Raw genomic sequence first — 22,381 nt, forward strand, 5'->3', positions numbered from 1 at the left:
CCCACTATTTTCCCTCTTAATTTCCTTCCATGGGGAATCATAAGGTAGATACTTTACTATGTATGTTTCTCCTAAGTCTCCCTGCATAAGCTTCTGCATTCTATTCTCCACTGCAGTCTTTTGAAAGCCTCAGTTTCACTTAAAAGGGCTCTACTACCCTCCACATATTTTTTTTGTCTCAATATTAGTCTTTCCTTAAAAACCCCAATTTTTGTTAAATTATAAACTATGCTGTGTTTTCCACCCAAAGTGTGTTTCCTATTTCCCACGTGATAATGACTCTGCTCTAACCTTCTTCTTATATCCCAATATCCCTAAAATAAGACAAATTTGTGATTTCTCTCTAAATAAACTTAATACTTCATAATTTATCTGGCTTGAGTTTATTTTATCAATCCTTTGTTAAAAATAGATCAAGTCTGCAAATTTAGGTTCGTAAAGTTATAGGACCCTCCAAGCCCCCTGAAAACATGCATCATTCTTACATTTGAAATATACTTTGCATTACTTTAGCAATTAAGGTGATTGGGAGTCAAAGCATCCCAACAGTATTTCTCAGTCTGTTGCATGGTGCTGTGTATGCTGAACTCATGATGAAGGTTATCATAACAGTGGGAATGCACGTGAGTGCAAACTTCAAGGTGAGATGGTAATGAAGATTGAGGGAGGGATGGTTACTACAACACAGTAAGGCACACTTCTTAATGACTGATCCTCAACACTCTCTGCTCCCAAGGACACTTGGGAGACAAGTGACCTAAAATCATAGCCACTAATACTGGGGCATATTTATAATACACACACACACGCACACACACACACACACACACACACACACACACACACAAACACAACCATTACTATCCCATGTTAACAAATATGTAAGCAAGATGCAAGGATTTATGTCATGACAGTGTCATAGCTGCACAAGTTATTTATGATGGTCAGCCAATTAAGGAACAATTGTAAGCAATGATATCAATGTAATAAGGAATGTAAGGAATTCCTTTCTCCATGGTTTCAATATTTCAGCAATGTACATTTCTCGTTGACTAAAGTACAAGACCATAACAAGATTTGCAGAATCCAAGCCCTCACGTCATGTCATACAAAATTCTTCCTCAATAGGTATCATTATATTCATCATCCTATGGGTAACCAGTGATACTGAGTCCAACTTTATGTTCATGGATAGGTCATGTCCCTATGTGTAATTTTCTTATTTAAAACTCAATCAATCATTGTCTTTCTGATACAAGATTTGACTTGTCTAAGTAATTCATGTTAGACCACTCATATGATACATAACGATCGCTGAGAACAAATGAAACTCACTTGTGTGGGGGAGCAGAAAACTAATTGGGATTAAAAAATAATGTTATCATGTCTTCAGTCTCTAGAGCAACTTTAGTTTAAATTGTAAGGAAAGATATAGATTCAAGAATTGATTTTGTATGTGACCTTGGGAAGAGAAATTCTATCTCGTTGTAGCAAAATAATGTAGCACTTGGGGACAAAGATGCAACCCAATAACCCAGCACTGGAGGCCAGGATTGAAAAGACTTCCACAGCCACCATGAATTTTCCATGGCTGCTTTGGTAGACAGGGAGGAAGGTGACCCACACACTACAGAACACCAGCATGCTGAGGGTCAGGAACGTGGCTTCATTGAAGGTGTCAGGCAGGTTCCTGGCCAAGAAAGCAACAGTGAAGCTCACTATGGCTACAGATCCAAGGTATCCCAGGACACAGTAGAAGCCAGTGACTGAGCCCTTGCTGCAGACCATGATGATGTGTTCATATTCAGAGTGTGCATCTGTGTCAATAAAGGGAGGAGATGTTCCTAGCCACACTGCACAGAGAGTAATTTGGACCAGGGTGCAGGTGGGACTGATGAAGTTAGGTGCCCCTGATACCAGCAGCCCCCTCATCCTTCTTCCTGGAGTGGTGACCTTGAAGGCGAGGACCACAGTAACTGTTTTGGCCAAGACAGTGGAAACAGCAACAGTGAAGAGAACTCCAAATGTGATCTGCTGCAGGATGCAGGTAACAGTGTTGGGACGTCCAATGAAGAGCAAGGAGCAGAGAAAACAGCAGTTGAGGGAGATGAGCAGGACGTAGCTGAGGGTGTGGTTATTGGCTTTCACGATGTGAGTGTCTTGGTGCTTCCAAAACACCCCAAGAACAAGAACTGTGAGTACAGAGAAGCCTAGTGCCCAGCACACAAGAGTCATCCCCAAGGGGTCTTCATAAGACAAGTAGCTCACAGATTTCTGCAGGCAGTTGGTTTGCTGTACATTGGTGTACTAGTCACCTGGACACTTCACACACTGCTCCGTGTCTGAGGTAGAGAGCAAAGACTCATCAGTACAGCTCCCTTTTTCATGAGATGTCTCACATAAGTGTGTCTACCACGTTCCTTCTATGTTGGCATTGACAGAAAAATAAGTGGATTATCCTGAAGAAATGACTCAAAATTAATTGTTCTCACATGTATGGTGAAGGACACCTAGGAACCATTATTACTTTCACTTATCTCACATATGCAAAGTAGTTCATTTATCTTAATACTCCTTATCAGATTCATAATAAAAGTCTTAATTGCTTGGTGTGGTGCCTCACACCTTATATCACTCACTTGGAATGCAGAGGTTGGAAGACCACTGAGAGCTTGAGACCAGCCTTCAGTTACAAAGTGAGTTCCATGTCAGTCTTGGCTAAAGTGAATTCTTGCCTCAGAAAAAACTTGGAAAAAACTTAAACTTGGCAATTCATAATTTGTAAAAGTAATATATGTAATTATTCCGACTGTGCATTCCAACTTAGTGTGAGAGCTAGTACATTCTACTATCTGAATCTAGGTGGAGCTCTGTGGTGGTTACTCACAGTAGGGAAATTCAAATCTTCCCCTATTATTTGGTTAAGTGATAGTAACTTATGATTAAAAGTGGACACCAGGATATAATTATCATCAAAAGCTGTATACCATCACCTTGGAGCAGGCTTTTGCAACTTAATTTTGAGAGGACATGGTTAGCATATATGCATTTTATTGAATTTTACCTCCTATGTAATCTTTTGTCTTAGTAATTTATTCAGGACCTATTGAGAAAGCAGGATGAGAAATATCAATTAACAAATTACCAAGGAATTGATGGTGTGTAATGAGAAAAGGAAGAAGTTTTCACTCCTGTGAGATAGGTTTTGTTATGACATATGTGAATATTTAATTTTAAATATATTTGCTCATTAGATAAACTTGAAGAATAATTTTTTATATTGAATATGTACAATGAAGAAAATACCTTTATTTCTTTTATGTGTGTAAATGTGTGTGTATTTGTGGTGTGGGTGCATGTGTGCACACGCACGTACAAATAGCTTTGTGTTTTACATGTTTCTTTCTGTGTGTGCATGGACCTGGGTGAGTGGGAATTTGGAGACTAGAATTCAGCACTGGGTAGCCTTTTCAATTGTTGTTCTCCTTATTCTTGAGACAGGCATCATTACTTTGTCTGGAGCTGAGGAATTGGACTATACATCACCACCCACTGTGAGACCTGCCAACAGACAAATGCCTCCTCTGGTAAGGTACCACCAATGGAGGTGAGAGATCAGGGGACATAGCCAGGTAGATAATGGGTAGTTGATTACACTAAGGTAAAGCCTGATCAATATGGATATAAATATTTACTTGTTTATAATGATACCTTTTCAGGATGGTGGCAGCTTTCCTGACCATGCCTGAAACCTAGTCAAAGTGTGACTAAGGAATTGTTAGAGGTGATAATTCCCTGCTATGGGTTGTGCCTCCAGATTAGATCAGATAGAGGGCCTGCCTTTGACCAAGACATTGGAGATTAATTGGCAATTACATTGTGCCTATCATCCCCAAAGTTCCAGACAGGTAGAAAAAGTTAATCCTAGAGACTGATGAAGGATGGGTGGTACTCCTTCCCTTTGCCTTGTGGAGGGCCAGGTGTACCTCTTATGTAAAATGAATTACTCCATTTAAAATTATGTATGGAACCCCTCCCCCCAAATCCTGCCCCATATGGGTCTTGAACAGATAACTAACTTTACTAATGAAATGCTTCTTTCTATCCAAATCTTACAAAGAGTCCAAGAATCATTGTTCCAGCAATCAAGGCTGTTTTTCAGACTCACTCTGTTAGCCCCCATCCCTTTCAGCTTGGTGACAGAGTTTAAATCAAGAGACACCATATGGGGACATTGGAAGGGCCCCCACAATGTCATCCAAACCACTCCAATGGCTGTGAATGTAGAGGGGACAAAATAGAAGAGCATCAGACTTACTTTTTATGAAACAAGGGGGTCTATGTGTGGCTTTAGATAAAACTTATTGATTTTATACCAATCAGTTAGGAATAAATCCAAAATACAATGGCTTTAGTTAGAGAAAAGTATCAAAGAAAAAGAACTTCAGAGACAAGACACTAGTAATTGGTTTCAGTCTATGTTTCATTGGTCTCCATGGCTAACTTCCCTTGTCTCTTCTATTGCTGGCCCCCTGATACTGCTGCTCTTAGGCCTTCCCATAGGAGCCTGCATTATTAATGCTCTAAGTAGATATGTAAAGAATAGAATAAATTCCATTAAACTCATGGTATTGTGGACACAATACACCCCCTAGATGAAAATACCCTAGACACTGTTCTTCACAAATCAAGGATTTAAGTTAGTGTCATATCAGAGGGGGAAATGGAGAATGGAATGTGAAAGGAATGGGATGATCCCTCTGTGCAATGCAGGTGTTTACTGTTAGTTAAGGGATGAGATTATCTCTCTGTGCAGTGCACCATGACCTTCCTATATCTCTTTGTTTCTAAATATCTTTGTGATTACAAAGCCTAGACTGTTTCTTTCCTAAGTTCCTCCTATGTGATATATGTAACCTTGCGACTTCTTGTAATAGTTCTCACTTGTTTAACAGAATGTGATTCTGTGATTTAAGTCACAATCCTTTTTTGTTCATTTTTAAACTATAAACATCATGTGGTTATTTCCAATAAAAGTTGACACTCCTAACAGATCAAAGCTGCATCTTGAGATCTTGAATTCTGGGATGAAGCTTTCTTCTTCTTTCTTTTTACCTAATAAAACTTTGATACACACACAACATTAACAACAACAATGACAAAAGCAATGGATTGAAATAATAAAGTATGTATTTTTTTAGTAATTCAATAATTTATCCTTTTAAAAGTATATAAAATTATATAGGTCTCATCCACAAGGTATATATAAATAACATTCAATGGAAACCTTCCAGTTTTGTTTTTTCTTTCAAAGATTTTAATGTTCTGTACCGGAGCAATACTGAAGTTTTACACAACTCTCACATACTTTTGTACTCTTACACATTGTTTGCTATATATAAGAGAAGTTCACTGCAAAATGCTCATTGGAAAAGGAAATTCAAAATTTTCAAGAAATGTACAGATACTACTTAAAAAAAAAGATTCTGAACTATACACAGTAGTATGTCAGACAATTCTACCTTCTCCCATTTCTTTTTCTCACTTTTAGATTATGCCATGGTAAAAGTTCTGTTTGCTCCTGAATTTCCAAAACTAAAAATTAAACAAAAGAACTTCTCACTGTGTAGCAAATCCAGGGTTTGTACATTTCAGGTTATTTCTGTACAAATCTCAAGCGTAAAATAATGCATATTTAAGGGAAATCTTACATAGACTTTCAAACAGAAGTACATAGGAAAGTTTTTTTACAACGATGAGTTGAGTAATAGGGTGTACATATTTTAAGGGGCAATATTGATACATAAATTCAGTGATTAGTAAGACAGAAGAGATTCTTTTCTTTTTTGTTTTTTTCAAAGTATGTTTTCCCTGTAGCTCAGGCCGACCTGGAATTCACTATGTAATCTCAGGGTGGCCTCAAACATGCAGAGATCCTCCTACCTCTGCCTCCCAAGTGCTGGGATTATAGGAACATACCATGAGGCCTTGCTGATTTTATTCTTTTTTTTTTTAATATTTCAAAGGAATTTTACTAATGTGTAGAGGCTTCCCCCCCCCTCAATTTTTTTTAAAAATTTTTATTAACATTTTCCATGATTATAAAATATATCCCATGGTAATTCCCTCCCTCCCCACCCCCACACTTTCCCATTTGAAATTCCATTCTCCATCATATTACCTCCCCATTACATTCATTGTAATTACATATGTACAATATCAACCTATTAAGTATCCTCTTCCCTTGCTTTCTCTACCCTTTATGTCTCCTTTTTAACTTACTGGCCTCTGCTACTAAGTATTTTCATTCTCACGCAGAAGCCCAATCATCTGTAGCTAGGATCCACATATGAGAGAGAACATGTGGCGCTTGGCTTTCTGGGCCTGGGTTACCTCACTTAGTATAATACTTTCCAGGTCCATCCATTTTTCTGCAAATTTCATAACTTCATTTTTCTTTACCGCTGAGTAGAACTCCATTGTATAAATGTGCCACATCTTCATTATCCACTCATCTGTTGAGGGACATCTAGGCTGGTTCCATTTCCCAGCTATTATAAATGGAGCAGCAATAAACATGGTTGAGCACGTACTTCTAAGGAAATGAGATGAGTCCTTTGGATATATGCCTAGGAGTGCTATAGCTGGGTCATATGGTAGATCAATCACTAGCTGTTTTAGGAACCTCTACACTGTTTTCCACAATGGCTGGACCAGATTGCATTCTCACCAGCAGTGCAGAAGGGTTCCTTTTTTTCCACATCCCCACCAACATTTATGATCATTTGTTTTCATGATGGTGGCCAATCTGACAGGAGTGAGATGGAATCTCAATGTAGTTTTAATCTGCATTTCCCTGATGGCTAGTGATGTAGAAGATATTTTTAGATGCTTATATGCCATTCGTATTTCTTCCTTTGAGAACTCTCTATTTAGCTCCATAGCCCATTTTTTGATTGGCTTGTTTGATTCCTTATTATTTAACTTTTTGAGTTCTTTGTATATCCTAGATATTAATCCTTTATCAGATATATAGCTGGCGAAGATTTTTTCCCATTCTGTAGGTTGCCTCTTTGCTTTTTTCACTGTGTCCTTTGCGGTGCAAAATCTTTGTAATTTCATTAGGTCCCAGTGGTTAATCTGTGGTTTTATTGCCTGAGCAATTGGGGTTGTATTCAGAAAGTCTTTGCCAAGACCAATATGTTGAAGGGTTTCCCCTACTTTTTCCTCTAGCAGTTTCAGAATTTCCCGTCTGATGTTAATGTCTTTAATCCATTTGGACTTAATTCTTGTGCATGGCGAGAGAGAAGAATCAATTTTCATCCTTCTGCAGATATATATCCAGTTTTCAAAACACCATTTGCTGAAGAGGCTGTCTCTTCTCCAATGAGTATTTTTGGCATTTTTATCGAATATCAGGTGGCTATAGCTACTTGGGCTTACATCTGGGTCCTCTATTCTGTTCCACTGATCTACATGTCTGTTTTTGTGCCAGTACCATGCTGTTTTTGTTACTATGGCTCTGTAGTATAGGTTAACATCAGGTATGGTGATACCACCAGCCTCTTTTTTGTTGCTCAGTATTATTTTAGATATTCGAGGTTTTTTGTGATTCCAAATGAATTTTTGGATTGTTTTTTTCTATTTCCATGAAGAAAGCCTTTGGAATTTTGATAGGGATTGCATTAAATGTGTAGATTGCTTTAGGTAAGATTGCCATTTTCACGATATTGATTCTTCCAATCCAGGAACAAGGGATGTTTCTCCACTTTCTAGTGTCTTCTGCAATTTCTCGCTTGAGTGTTTTAAAGTTCTCATTGTATAGATTCTTTACTTCCTTGGTTAGGTTTATTCCAAGGTACTTTATTTTTTTTTGATGCATTTGTGAATGGGAGTTATTCTCTGATTTCATCCTCTGTGTGTTTGTTGTTAGCATATATGAAGGCTACTGATTTCTGTGTATTTATTTTGTATCCTGCTACATTGCTGTAGGTTTTGATCAGCTCTAACAGCTTGCTAGTAGAGTCTTTAGGGTCCTTTATGTATAGAATCATGTCATCTGCAAATAATGATAACTTGATTTCTTCCTTCCCAATCTGTATCCCTTTTATGTGTGTCTCTTGCCTTATTGCTATGGCTAAGACTTCCAAAACTATATTAAATAAAAGTGGGGACAGTGGACACCCTTGTCTTGTTCCTGATTTTAGTGGAAAAGCTTCCAGTTTTTCCCCATTTAGTAATATGTTGGCTGTAGGCTTGTCATAAATAGCCTTTATTATATTGTGATATGTTCCTTCTATTCCCAGTCTCTGTAGGACTTTTATCATGAAGGGATGTTGGATTTTGTTAAATGCTTTCTCTGTGTCTAATGAGATGATCATGTGATTTTTGACCTTCAACCCGTTTATGTAATGTATTACATTTATAGATTTGCGTATGTTGAACCATCCCTGCATCTCTGGGATAAAGCCTACTTGTTCAGGGTGAATGATCTTTTTGATATACTCTTATATTCTGTTTGCCAATATTTTGTTGAGAATTTTTGCATCTATGTTCATGAGGGAGATTGGTCTGTAATTTTCTTTTTTTGTTCTATCTTTGCCTGGTTTTGGTATCAGGGTGATGCTGGCCTCATAGAAGGAGTTTGGTAGAATTCCTTCTTTTTCTATTTCATGGAAAAGCTTAAGAAGCAATGGTGTTAGCTCTTCCTTAAAAGTCTGGTAAAATCCAGCAGTGAATCCATCTGGGCCTGGGCTTTTTTTAGTTGGGAGATTATTGATAACTGTTCGGATCTCCATGTTTATTATAGGTCTATTTAAGTGATTAATCTCATTTTGATTTAATTTTGGTAGGTCATATAGATCAAGGAATTCATCCATTTCTTTCATATTTTCATACTTTGTAGAGTATATGCTTTTATAGTATGTCCCTATGATTTTTTGAATTTCTCTGGAATCTGTTGTGATGTTACCTTGTTCATCTCTGATTTTATTAATTTGTGTCTCTTCTCTCTTTCTTTTGGTCAGATTTGCTAAGGGTTTATCAATCTTGTTTATCCTTTCAAAGAACCAACTCTTTGTTTCATTAATTCTTTGGATTGTTCTTTTTGTTTCTATTTCATTAATTTCTGCCCTAATCTTTATTATTTCTTCCCATCTACTGATTTTTGGTTTGCCTGGTTCTTCTTTTTCCAAGGCTTTAAGGCGAAGCATTAGGTCGTTTACTTGCGACCTTTCTAATTTCTTAATATAGGCACTTAAGGCTATAAATTTACCTCTTAGAACTGCCTTCATTGTGTCCCAGAGATTTTGGTTTGTTGTGTTCTCATTATCATTTGACTCTATAAATTTTTTGATTTCCTTTTTGATTTCTTCATTGACCCATTCATCATTTAGTAGTGTATTGTTTAGTTTCCATGATTTTGTGTATGCTCTATAGCCTTTCTGCTACTGATTTGTAGTTTAATTCCATTGTGGTCAGATAGAATGCAAGGAATTATTTCAATTTTCCTGAATTTGTTAAGATTTGCTTTGTGTCCTAATATATGGTCTATTTTAGAGAATGTTCCACGTGCTGCTGAAAAAAATGTATATTCTGCAGCCTTTGGATGAAATGTCCTGTGTATATCTGTTAAGTCCATTCCTTCTATGACCTCATTTAGTCCAGATGCCTCTCTGTTCATTTTTTCCCGGGATGATCTGTCAATTGATGATAGTGGGGTGTTAAAGTCACCCACTACCACTGTGTTTCATGTTATCTGTGACCTTAGTTCTAATAGTGTTTGTTTGACGAATTTGGGAGCCCCCATGTTAGGTGCATATATGTTTAGGATTGTAATGTCCTCCTGTTGGAATGTGCCCTTAATCAATATAACGTGACCTTCCTTATCTTTTTTGACTTACGTCAGACTAAAGTCTACCCTGTCTGATATTAGGATAGCCACCCCTGCTTGTTTTCTAGGCCCATTTGCTTGAAACACCGTCTTCCATCCTTTCACCCTAAGATAATGTCTATCCTTTGTAGAAAGGTGAGTTTCTTGGAGACAACAAATTGTAGGATCCTGCTTTTTAACCCAGTCTGCAAATCTATGTCTTTTCGTTGGGGCATTGAGGCCGTTGATATTAAGAGATATTATTGAAAGGTGTGTATTTATGTTTGCCATTTTTTGTGTGTGTGTGTTTCTGGTTCTACCTGTACTCTCTTCTGTTAACTAGTATTTGAGTATTGCTTGTTTTTTCTAGGTTCCTTATATGTGTGTTTTTCCTTTTCTTCAGCATGGAGGATTCTATCAAGTATTTTCTGTAGAGCTGGTTTTGTCTTCAAATACTCCTTTAACCTGCTTTTGTCATGGAATGCCTTTATTTCTCCATGTATTTGAATGGATAACTTTGAAGGATAAAGTAACCTTGGTTTACAGTTGTTATCTTTCAGAACTTGGAATATATCACTCCAAGCCCTTCTGGCTTTAAAAGTTTGTGTTGAATAATCTGCTGTAATCCTGATGGGCTTGCTTTTGTAGGTAACTTGATTTTTCTCTCTAGCTGCTTTCAATATTTTTTCTTTGGTGTGTGTGTTTGGAAGTTTGATTATAATATGCCGAGGAGAGGTTCTTTCTCGGTTTAGTCTGGTTGGGGTTCTAAAGGCTTCCTCTATCTGCATTGGCACCTCTTTCCCAATTTGGAGGAAATTTTCTTCTATGATTTTGTTGAAGACGCCTACTATCCCTTTGGATTGGAGTTCTTCTCCTTCTACTATGCCCTGAATTCTTATATTGGATCTTTTCATAGTGTCCCGAATATCTTGAAATTCCCACTCATACTTTTCTATAAGTTTGTCTTTCTCTTTGTTGGACTGTATTAGGTCTGCCATCTGGTCTTCTAGCTTAGATATTCTGTCCTCTCCCTCATCCATCCTACTGGTGAGGTTTTCTACAGAGTTTTTTATTTCATTAACTTTGTTCTTCATTGCTAGTAATTCTGACTGGTTTTTCTTTATTATTTCTATTTACTTATTTATGTCTTGTATTGCCTTCTTTATTTCATTAAATTGGTGTCCTGCATCTTCTTTGATTCCTTTGATTTCCTCTTTGATTTCTTCTTTGATTGTTTTCATGTGTTCTTTGACTTCTTTGAACATATTCATAATCATTCTTTTGAACTCTTTCTCAGGCATTTCCTCTAACTCTTTCTCACTGGAGGACATTTCTGATGCATTAATACTTTTAGGTGGATTTATATCGTCTTGCTCTTTAGTGTTTCTTGTGTTATAATGTATATATTTTTTGCATCTTGGATTAAGTTAATGCTTGGATTTTCTAGCTAGCTGTGTATTCTTAGCTGTATCAACTGATTTGATGTAATCTATTTTCAGGGTAGGACCTTAAGGTCTTAGGTGTGGCTCTTAAGACTCTCAGAGTATCTACAAAGATGTTCTTATGGGTTGAGTTTCCCTGCTATAGGAGTATTCAAGCAGGCTAAGTGGAATAAAATACAGGTAGATTCTAAAATTTAACTAAACACTGTACACATTCAATCAACAACAGCCCTGAGTATGTATGCAAGAGTAGTTATTATAATGACCAGATCCTCTATCAACAAAAAGGCTAAGATCTCTGGTTTATTGAGGGATCCAAGTCAGCTTGTGACCAAGTGAGACCCTTCCCTGGTGCAATCCCAGTTACCTTGGATGATTTTGGTCTCAGTCAAGTTGCTGCCTGGGTCGTCGGGCTGCTGTTCTGATTTCTGGAGCTGGGTACTTGCTTTTCCTGCGGGGCCAACCGAGCCTGGCAAGTGTGGCCCTGCAGATCAGCACCCCTGCTGCTGGAACTGCTGCTGCTCAAGTTGCCCCTGCTGGGTGTAGCCACTGCTGCTGAAGGTGTTGCTGCTGGACCCACCAATCCTGCTGCCTCTGCTGCTGCTGTAGCTGCAACTGCTGGAGCCACCACTGCTGCTGAAGCTGCTGCTGCTGTGTCCACTGTCGCTGTTCCCCCCGAAGCTGCTGCTGCCGAGTCTTCCGCTGCTGCCACTCCTGGGTCTGCTGCTGCTGGGGCTGCTGTTACCGGTGCTGGAGCTGCTGATGTTGCTGCCGAACTCTGCTCCTGCTTGGGTCCCGCTGTCGGCCCAAGTTGGCGTGGCCGAGCCCTGGGCTGCTGCTCTGTTCGCTGGAGCTGGGCTCAGGTGGTGGGGGAGGGGAGGGAGCCGCAGCTGCTCTGGTTCTCTCGCTGCTCCACGTGTTCGTCTACCTTGCGGTCTGCTCCTCCACTGCTCGCTGCCACTCTCCCCTGATGTTTCCCGAGTTGTGGAGAACGCGGTGTGAGGGGAAGTGCCCGCACCTGGCTTCTCCTGCGGCTGGAGCCAAGTCTGGCAGCTTTCTGGTGCGCCGCGGCTGCGGCGGTTGGCGGAGCTGCCGGAGCCACTTTTCCCGCCTGTGCAGGCTCTGGATGCTCTGGAACTCTTCTACCTCTCTGCTGCCACTTCAATTTCCTATACATGGCTTTACTAGCTCTTCATTTATAGTTTATATGGTAAAATCTGTGTTTATATTTCAAGTAAAGAAAAAGTTGCCAGACCTGGTAATGTATGCCTTTAAACCCATGACATGGATCACTACGTGTTGTGGCTACCCTGAGACAACATACTGAATTACAGGTCAACACCACCAAACTTAAGCATTATATGGAGGTCATCTTTCTCCAAAATCATTGAAAGTCACTAAAAGTTTCCTTGATTTACATTAAATTTATTTACTTATTTATTTTTAATTTTGGGGCAGTGTTTCTCACTAGCCAAGTGTGAACTGGAACTCATCCTTTGTAGCCTAGCCTTGCCTCAACCCACAGTAATATTTCTGTCTTAGCTTCCCTAGAGGAGATGTCTGTTAGCAAACCTCAGTCATAGTCTTTTTCATGATGTATAGACGCATAGAGTTTTACTTGCTTGGACGTGACAAAGTACAGAAAGTCTTGTAACTGAAACAAAGAATCCTAGAGGAATAGGCGTGAGCATGTCTTGTCAACATTGAGGATGACACATTTGTTGAAAGTAAGTACCACTGATTTTAAGACACTATACCTGAGTGCATGAACCATATTTCATAAACTCATTTCCTATCCTCTGAGAATCTACTTGTTGAAGAATCATTTCATGGAGGGCATGGGCCATAGCATACACAGCATTGTAGATGTTGTAAAACTCTTCATCCATGTCCATGTCAAAGCTGTGCTTTGAAAACCACTCCAGTGAAGGGTTGGAAGAATAGTTGTTCAGTGTTTCATAGTATGATTTGGAGAGAGAACAATTAAAACCCATCCACCTTGTTCTTAGAGAATTAAAGTTTTCTGTATATTTGGAAAAGTTCATTGTCCGGATAAAAGTTTTTAAACTAGAAATCTCACCATGGTGGTGTACGAAAGTGAAAGACCAACGGAATGGATAAGGGATGAAATCTCCCTCACATGGGAGGAGATCCCACTGTGAGGTGGTGACCCAGATTCTCCATATTCCTAAACATTCCCATTTTCTAAAGCTCATTTCCATAATAGGGTTAATGTTACCATAAATGACAACAGCATTTGCCAATGATGTGAAGATTGGATAACGCAAATTTATAAGAGCTGTCAATAATATATCTGTGTTTACAGGGATCATATTTACATATGCTAAACAGATGCCATATCTTTGCATTTCTACTCTCAGATTAGAGAGAAATTGAAAGCCTTGGTCATCATCTGAGATGAACAGCTCCACCCATGTCCAGCTGAAATGAAGCATCAAGGAGACCATGGCAAGGGGCAGGTTTGTATCCTTGGGGGCCACCTGATAAAGATAAGGAAACTTCTCCCGGTCACTTAGTGTAGGATGAAATGGTCCGTAGGAAATCTAAAGAAAACAGAACATTGGAATCTACAAAAGGAGAAGGATTTTGTCAGGTACAAGGTAACTTCTGACTGACCTTTTAAACCAGCAGAAAATGGAAGAAAATCTTGTTCATGCTATTACCATAGTCATATCTTATGTCCCAGACCCTGATAGGAAATTGCTGACCAGTGCGTCCTCTAATATATCTCATTTTCTCTTACATTGTTCTTCTTTTCTATTTGAAGCAAGTAAAAGTTAATAATCCACCAAATCTGAGTGTTTACCAGTTCAGTTAAAATCATGATCAACATAGGAATAAACCACTTGTCCAGTTACCATACAATGCCACTAGAGACTGAGTTTCAACTCCCTCTGTAGACTCAGACTCACCTGTGGCCTTACATAGAGCTGCATGAGCGGTCCTAGTCTGGCAGATCCTGCCCATGAGTGTCCTGTAAGTGCTATCTGACATAGTTTCTGCTCACACATATAGTTCGGAGCATCCTTCGTGAGATTTGGAATTTCATCTTAAATACCAAATACAGAAAAACTCTGACAAATCTTAGAAATGGGATGCAATTGCAATGACACATTGTGTAGTAGCTGGGAGTTATGGTTAATATCTTCCAAGGCAAAAATCAATGCCAGCACATGCTGGAACCTTCTGATTGGCAATCTGAAAGGGGAGCGCAATCATCATCATGGATGAGGTGTCATTCATAAGCTTCATATCAAGCACACTGAACATTATGTAGCAAATGACATTTTCCCTGAACTTCTCTTGTTGAATATGCTCCTTCTATTATGAGGATTGGGGGACATGACATCATTAGAAGCTAGTACTTGAAAACTCATAAGAGTAAAACAATTGTAAATAAGTTTATTCTCATTGTTGTGGTGGTGTGAATGTGAAATGTTCTCTGTACCCCATGTGTTTATGATTAAGTCTTAGACACAATGCCTAGATAGTGAAACGATTGGCAGGTGGAGCTTTGCTGGAGGAGGTGTGTCACCATGGGTGGGTCTGGCTTTTATAGTCCACTCCCTTGACATTACATGCTAGCTTACTCTTGCTGTTTCTTTCAGCTGAGGTCGAAAGATGTGAGTTCATGCTGTCTATTCTTGGTATGTGCCCACACTGTTATGAAAGTTCCCCTTATAATTTCTCTTAAGTTCCAGGGAGCTGAAGTAAACACTTTACTCTCCTAGTCTACTTCCTGTCAAGCATTTTGTCCCAGCAAGGAGAAGTTAACTGCTACTAAAATTGGTAATGAGAATTGCAGTGATTTTGGTGAAATAATCCTGACTACCTGGTTCTTGCCTTTTAGATCTGGTTTTCTGGAGGAAGGTGGAAGCATATGTAACTTGGACTAGACAAGCAATGCTAGAAGCATTGCTTGGTATACTATTCTAGTAAGTGTTTGAAAAACCTAAATGCAGATTGAGGTGAGAACTGGAAAGGCTTGCCATTTGAGGTTTCAGAGTGAAAAGAGAATGTTTTTGGGAAATTGGCTAGAAGCAGTTTGTGTGATATTATGGTAGAGAGGCTGGCTGAAGTCTACACATGGGCAAGAAATTTGGGCAACATGGAATTTAAGAGTAATGGACAATTGTTTGATGGAGGAAATTACAGAGTGGAAGGATATGAAGGATATAGAGTTTGGTATAGATGATTGTGTGGGCTGTTTTAGGCTCCTTTAGCTGAAATATTTTTAAAAGGTTAACATCATTGAGGATATGGAAGCTGTTCTCATCTTGATAGTAGGAGAAGTGCTGGTTCATTTCAAAGGAAGAAGGGAAGGAAGAATCCTGAAGGAGATGAATGTTCTTCAAAATCATATTGAATTGACAACTTTGCTGGTATTCCTTAACTGGTAGTGGTTTTGGAAGCATTAGGATGCCAAAAGTTTGCGGCATTAATTTATACCATTATTTCAGAAGTCATAGAGGGTAGAAAATATGAGGAAAGATAAAGGACCCTGTAGGGAGACCCCTGAGCCCATGATATGGGTTACAGTTGATACTACATAATTTTGAAGATGCCAGGCAACAACAAAGGAATCTTCTTGCTTAAGAAGACCCTATCCTGGCTACAAGCAACAGAGCTGGAGGGACATAGACACTGAAGTATTTCGGAGCCCTGAGGATTTCATCTTATGACTCTGATGACAGAGAGGAAAATTTAGATGTTAATGCCATATATACATATATATGCCAAATATATATATTTGACAGAGAAAGAGGGAGAGAGAGAGAGAGAGAGAGAGAGAGAGAGAGAGAGAGAGAGAGAGAGAGAGAGAGAATGGGCATGTCAGTGCCTCTAGCCAATGCAAATGAACTCCAGATGCATGCATACCCTGTGTATCTAGCTTAAATCGGTTCTGGGGAATCAAACTTGGGTCCTTGTCTTTGTAGGCAAATTCCTGAACCTCTAATCCATCCCTACCCAGTTCTATGCTTATTTTTTAAGCATTTTTTTTCATTTGAGAGAGAGAGAGAGAGAGAGAGAGAGAGAGAGAGAGAGAGAGAGAGAGACTTGTCACACTAGAGCGTCTGCCATAGCAATCAAACTCTAGATGCTTTTGCCACCTAGTGGGCATATAAGACCTTGCACTTGCCTCACCTTTGTACATCTGGCCTATGAGGGATGGGGAGAGCTGAACATGGGTCCTTAGGCTGTGAAGGCAAGATCCTTAGCTGCTAAGCCATCTCTCCAGTCCATCTACACTTATTTGTGATCTAGCATTGGTCCAGTCTTTACTTACTCTTCCCTCCTTTTCTTTTCTTTCTTTTTTTTTTTTTTTTTTGTGAATGGGAATGTTTCCTTGGTGCCATGATGTGCTGAAGGCCTGAGTGACTTTTGTTTTGATTTTACTGTGTTCACAGTTAAGATATGGTCTTGTGTCCCTGATGAGACTTTGGACTTTTGAACAGTGTTGCATTTGTAAAAACTATAAGGACTCTTAATGTTGGACTGAATGCATTTGGAGTCACGAGATGGCCATGAGTCTATGGGGCAAGTGGCCGAATGTGCTGGTTTGAATGTGGAGTGGCCCTCATTGCCTCAAGTTTTTGTGACTCTGCCTAACACTTAATGTCCTGCTGGCATGGCCTTCAGGAGACAGTCTTGCCAGAGGAGGTGTGTGGCTTGGGTGGGCCATGGTATTTATCATCCAGCCTCTCTTGCTTGTATTAGCTGCATCACTCTTGCTTCCTCCCAGCTGATGTGATACCTGGCTATCAATACTAAATATGCTTCTCTACCATACTGAAACTTCCTGTAAAAAAACTTTGTGCCAAAATAAACACTTTCCTTTCATAAGCTTGTTCCAGTTCCTGTTTTGTCCCAGCAATGAGATGGTAAATGCTACCATTCTGATAATCATTTAGGAGATTATTACATCTTTACCATATGATGGTCTAGGGGATTCTTTATTATTTTAATAATAAACATGAACATTGTTCTGAGCAGATAATTAGTTTGTCAATGGATTGATCCTGGAGTTATCATTCTTGAGAAACATGGCAAAATATTGGCATGCCAGCTACCATGTTGATTGTGTTTTCTTAATAGCAAACTACAGGAAAATCAGGACCAAATTAATGATTACTGTATAAATATTTGTGATGTGGCCTGGAGAGATGGCATAATAGTTAGACACTTGCCTGTGAAGCCTAAGGATCCTGGTTCAAGGCTCAATTCCCTAGGACCCACGTTAGCCAGATGCAAAAGTTGGTGCATTCTTCTGGAGTTCATTTGCACTGACTCTAGGCCCTGCTTTGGCCATTCTCTTTAACTCTTTTTCTCTGTCTGTTGTACTCAATTAAATAAATAAATAAATAAATTTTTAATAAATTGTTATATTTATTTCTATTTCCATTATAAATATCATGGCAATATGGTAAACTTTGGCTGTTTTGAGAATTTTATGGGAGTATTTAGGGTAATCATTGATCTATTTAAGAACCAGATTTGCTGCTTTTTTTTTTTCCAAAATATTTTACCTGCTGTTTTTCAACATTTTTTTAGGTTTGGGTCTGTGATATAAACTATCTCAGACTCAATCACGTGTTATTTGCTCCTGTCTTAAATGGTTACAAGGTCACACTCTTCCTTTTGTTTATACTTCAGCATAGCCACTCCACAGGTATTTTCTCCCAGATCAGATATATAAATGGTTTGCATATATTTCTGCCATTGCATCTCTAGGCTTTGATTGTTACATCTTTAACCAGTACAGTGATGTAATTTTAAAGGCAATCAGTTATATGAACAATTATTAGTTACACCTAGCTATTTCATTTGTATATTTAATGGGAATTTTATATGCAATTCAAGAAATTATGTTTTATGTTCCTGTTCATCTGATGAATTTACCCATAAGAATTTCAGTACCTAAGCAATATGAATCTCTCTCGTGGTAGCTTCAATAATACTTTATTATACTTTTTATAATACTTGTTTGGTGAATGAACATTGTAGCTTCTTTGATATAATTTGTGAACATTAAATTAGGGCTGTAGTTTAACTGTGTCATATTCTAAGAGCGATTGGATAGTATGTTTGTCACATGCTGGAATCTTGTGAGGTACTGAAGTGATGCACTGGGGGAAATTTCACATGCAGGCAGTGACCTCCCAACATACATTGTGGAGTCTCAATGTTTCCATCATTTTCTGGTTACATCCCTATAGTGTTTTGTTACACTACTTCCCTATGATCCTCTGGTTTTCTACATTCACAAAAGCACTAGATACCAAAACCTCAAATTGTGGGTTGAAATCTCCCAGGCTCTGAGGCCAACAAAACCTTTCCTCTTCTTAAACTGATTATCTCAAGTATTATGTTTTAGTAGACAAATGCTTAAATTTATGAAATTTTAAGTGTTCACATTGACATATATCATATTCATATGTTTGCTTCAGAAAAACAACAAATGAATTTTAACAATTTCCATGTCTAAATTTAATCTTTTCCTGAAAGGCTAAGAAATGCTGATTATTGATGGCTTTGCTTCTCACTTATTTTGCTATATACTTCTAACTTAAAATTTTTTTTTTTTTATTTTTACTTATTTGAGAGTGACAGAGAGAGAGAGAAAGAGGCAGATAGAGAGAGAGAATGGGTAGACCAGGGCATCCAGCCACTGCAAACCAAACTTCAAACGTGTGTGCCCCCTTGCGCATCAGGCTAATGTGGATCCTGGAGAATCGAGCCTCGAACTGGTGTCCTCAGGCTTCACAGTCAAGCACTTAACAGCTAAACCATCTCTCCAGCCCTATTTTTAACTTTTTTTGTGAAATTACACTTTAGAGTTTTGATTAAATTTTCATTATTATTTGTGCATGTGTAATTGTATATTTGCTCATGCTAATGCTTTATGTCCTCTAGTTGCCTTCAGCTTCCAGAATATTCTCTTGTCTCTGTCTCATATATTGCATCAGCCTCAGTGTGGTCGAACTACAGAAGCCTGCCACAGCTTCTGACTTACTAGATAGGGTCAGGGGATCAGAGCCATGTACCTGAGCTTCAGCAGTGAGTGCTTTATTCACTGAGCTATATCTGTGGACCCTCAAATAACTTTTTATAATTTGAACTTTTTTTAGTTTAACAAATGTTACTTGAGATATGTGTGTATTGAGTACACAAAGGTGATACTTCTTCACCGATATACCCACTGGTAACTTGCCCATGCTCCTATATTAACCCACATGTGTGCTCATGCAAGCAACTCTAGTAAAACTCGAGTGTCACATACACAAATACACACAAAGACATGGAAATAGAAGAGTGGTTAGTTTAAATGTAAAAAAGGGTCAGTTGAAGGGAGAAAGAGAATGTAAAGAGAGGTGATTATGTCCAAGTATCTATGACTAGGGAGTTGGCTCAGTGAGTGATGGTGCTTTCTTGCAAAGTCTGCCAGCCCGAGTTGAATTCCCCTGTACCCATTTAAAGTCATGTGCACAAAGAAGCACATGCACGTGGAATTTGTAGTAGCCAGAGAACCTGGCACCGTCATTGTCTCTCTGTCTCTCTGTGTGTGTGTGTGTGTGTGTGTTGCTGACACTCTTTCAATCCATTTGGGACTTCTGTCATTGCAACAAAATAAATAACATTTATAAAAATTATGTGCACTCTACATATTACTAATGAAAAACTACAAGTAAGCAGTGGTCTACGGTTGTTCTTAACAAACTATCACTATGACATGATTGGTGATTTTTATTTTTATATAAAATAAGGTGGACTATCAATCATAATTCAAACTTTTCTGATGTTTATAGTCAACTTCCTATACCTTCAATAGAAATACAGGACATTTTTTACTATAAATCTTCCATACATAAATGTGCCATCAGTCATGGAAATAATTGTATTCATTCATATGCTTCTTTTTGCATAATAACTACATTAGGTGACACATTTTTTTATAGTATTGTGATTCATTGAGACTTTGTGTATATACGTGCATTAAATATGACGGTACATATCCACGACTTCTCCTTCTTACCCTGCATCTCTTCTCTGTCTCTGTTGTTCTGTGACCCTGGCTTTATGGAACTTCTACTGCTATCTGATTACATAGTAGTAATATCCCACTTTCAGTATTCAGGAAGAAACTTGAAAACCTGTGGCTTTGTGTCTGGCTCATTGATTTAGCCTCTGAAATCCTGACTCAGTCTTCCTGCATATGACAGGAATGTATTCCTATTCATTTCAAAAGAGAAAATGTTAAGTATATGCACTATATTTTAGTCAACCATTCATGTGAACATAGGTGAAAATGCGTACTGCTTTACCTAGCTATGAGCATGCCAGTGCTTTTGATGTGTGCTGACTTTATTTACTGTATGTTTATACTCTGTAGTGACACAGTTGCCTCAAATAATATTCTTTTTACTTTAGTTGTAGTCAAAATATAGGTACTGACAGTGACATAAACTAATGACACAAAAAGTATAATATTTTACTTTTTCCTCATGTTCTCACTAGTGTTTATTGATTGTCATTTGGATATTGCACTCATATTCCCTTCAGTGAAATAAGATTTTTAATTCTTCTCTGCTTTGCATTTTCATGACTACTCAGCACTTTAATCTTTTTTATTTTTATTTACATATTTGAGAGACAGAGAAAGACAATGAGAAAGTGGCAGAGAAAAAGAGAGAAGGTGGATGGAAAATGGGTGTGCCAGGACCTCCACCACTGCAAGAGAACTCCAGACGCATGGGCCTGGGGAATAGAAACTGGGTCTTTGGCTTTGCAGGCAGATGCCTTTACCACTAAGCCATCTGTACAGCACCTTGATTACTTTTATTTGCATATTATTGTATTTCTCTTGAAATGTGTCTGTTCCTTTGATTATCCATTTATTGATTTGATTGTCTCCTTCATGGCAAATAGTTGATAGTTGTTTTATCTCCAGCTTTATCCATTGCAAGATAGTTAAGAAGAAAAAACAAAACAAACAAACAAAAAAAAACAGCTTTCCCCATCCTCTGTCTCTTTACTCTATTCAATGTTTATATTGCTGTGCAGAAGTTTCTACTTCATGTATTCACATGTCAATTTTGCTTTAAATTCATATCCAGCAATATTGGGCAGGCCAATATGTAATATGTTCTCAATGATTTTCCCTGGTAGCTACATAAAGTCAAGGATTTCTTAAGCCTTTCAAGACACATGATTGATTTCTGTTTGGTTCAGGAGATATATATCCCTTTTCAGTCTTGTTCAAGTGGTTATCCAGTCTTCAAAGATCTATTTCTGGAAGAGATTGTCTCTAGTGGAAAGAATGCTTTGACAAGTGATTGAATATTTTGACATTTGTATACAACTTCTATGTTATGTTTGTAGTTATACAAGAAATAATAACTGATCATTTAATTATCTTCATATAAGTGGAAGTATATAATTTATTTCAGTGGAAGATTTGTAATGTAAAAATAATCACACCTTGTAGTTTGTCTAGTAAATAGACTCAAGAATATGTCTAGTTGTATACTAATCTGCTTGCTATGCAATAAGCTTAACATTTTTATACTGATGGGCTTTAATTCCAGTTCCCATTCAAAATAAATTTTATGTGGATATAGGGGATTGAGTTCTTGTTTTCAAGAATGCAAGGCCGGCACCTTACCAACTGGGCTATTTACATGTCCCAAAATCTATTTCCTATTTTATTAAATTATAATAGCATGAACTATCCAGGCAATTTTATTTCATATTCTTTGACTGAATTAATTTCCTTTACTCTTTCCTACACAATTTCATTAATGCTATACTACTGCATAAGAATAATATGCAAAGGTGGTTAAGGAAGAGAATTATGGGCATGCTTTCCTAGACATTCCAATCCCAAACAGCATTTTACAGCCTTTTAGTTCACTAATGTGCCTATCAGAGTAAAGTGTTGTCCACCACATTCTGTTCCCTCCTCTTACATACTTTATACAAATATGAATGGAGTTTCAGAGCCTGATGACTCCCCTTTTCCTTTTTAATACAAGTGCAATATAGTGAA

General features: G+C 38.2%; 1 protein-coding gene across 1 annotated transcript in view; it reads right to left on the reverse strand.

Moving 5' to 3' along the window:
• Positions 1-1,437: 1,437 nt before the first annotated feature.
• LOC123455047 (vomeronasal type-2 receptor 116-like) overlaps positions 1,438-22,381 on the reverse strand; it is a 50,870-nt gene continuing 29,926 nt past the window's right edge. The window contains 3 exon segments of the mRNA XM_045134734.1: positions 1,438-2,409; positions 13,071-13,877; positions 14,247-14,532. Coding sequence (XP_044990669.1) covers positions 1,438-2,409; positions 13,071-13,877; positions 14,247-14,532 — 2,065 coding nt within the window.

The sequence above is a fragment of the Jaculus jaculus genome, chromosome 15 (assembly GCF_020740685.1).
Source record: "Jaculus jaculus isolate mJacJac1 chromosome 15, mJacJac1.mat.Y.cur, whole genome shotgun sequence".
Classification (NCBI taxonomy): Eukaryota; Metazoa; Chordata; class Mammalia; order Rodentia; family Dipodidae; genus Jaculus; species Jaculus jaculus.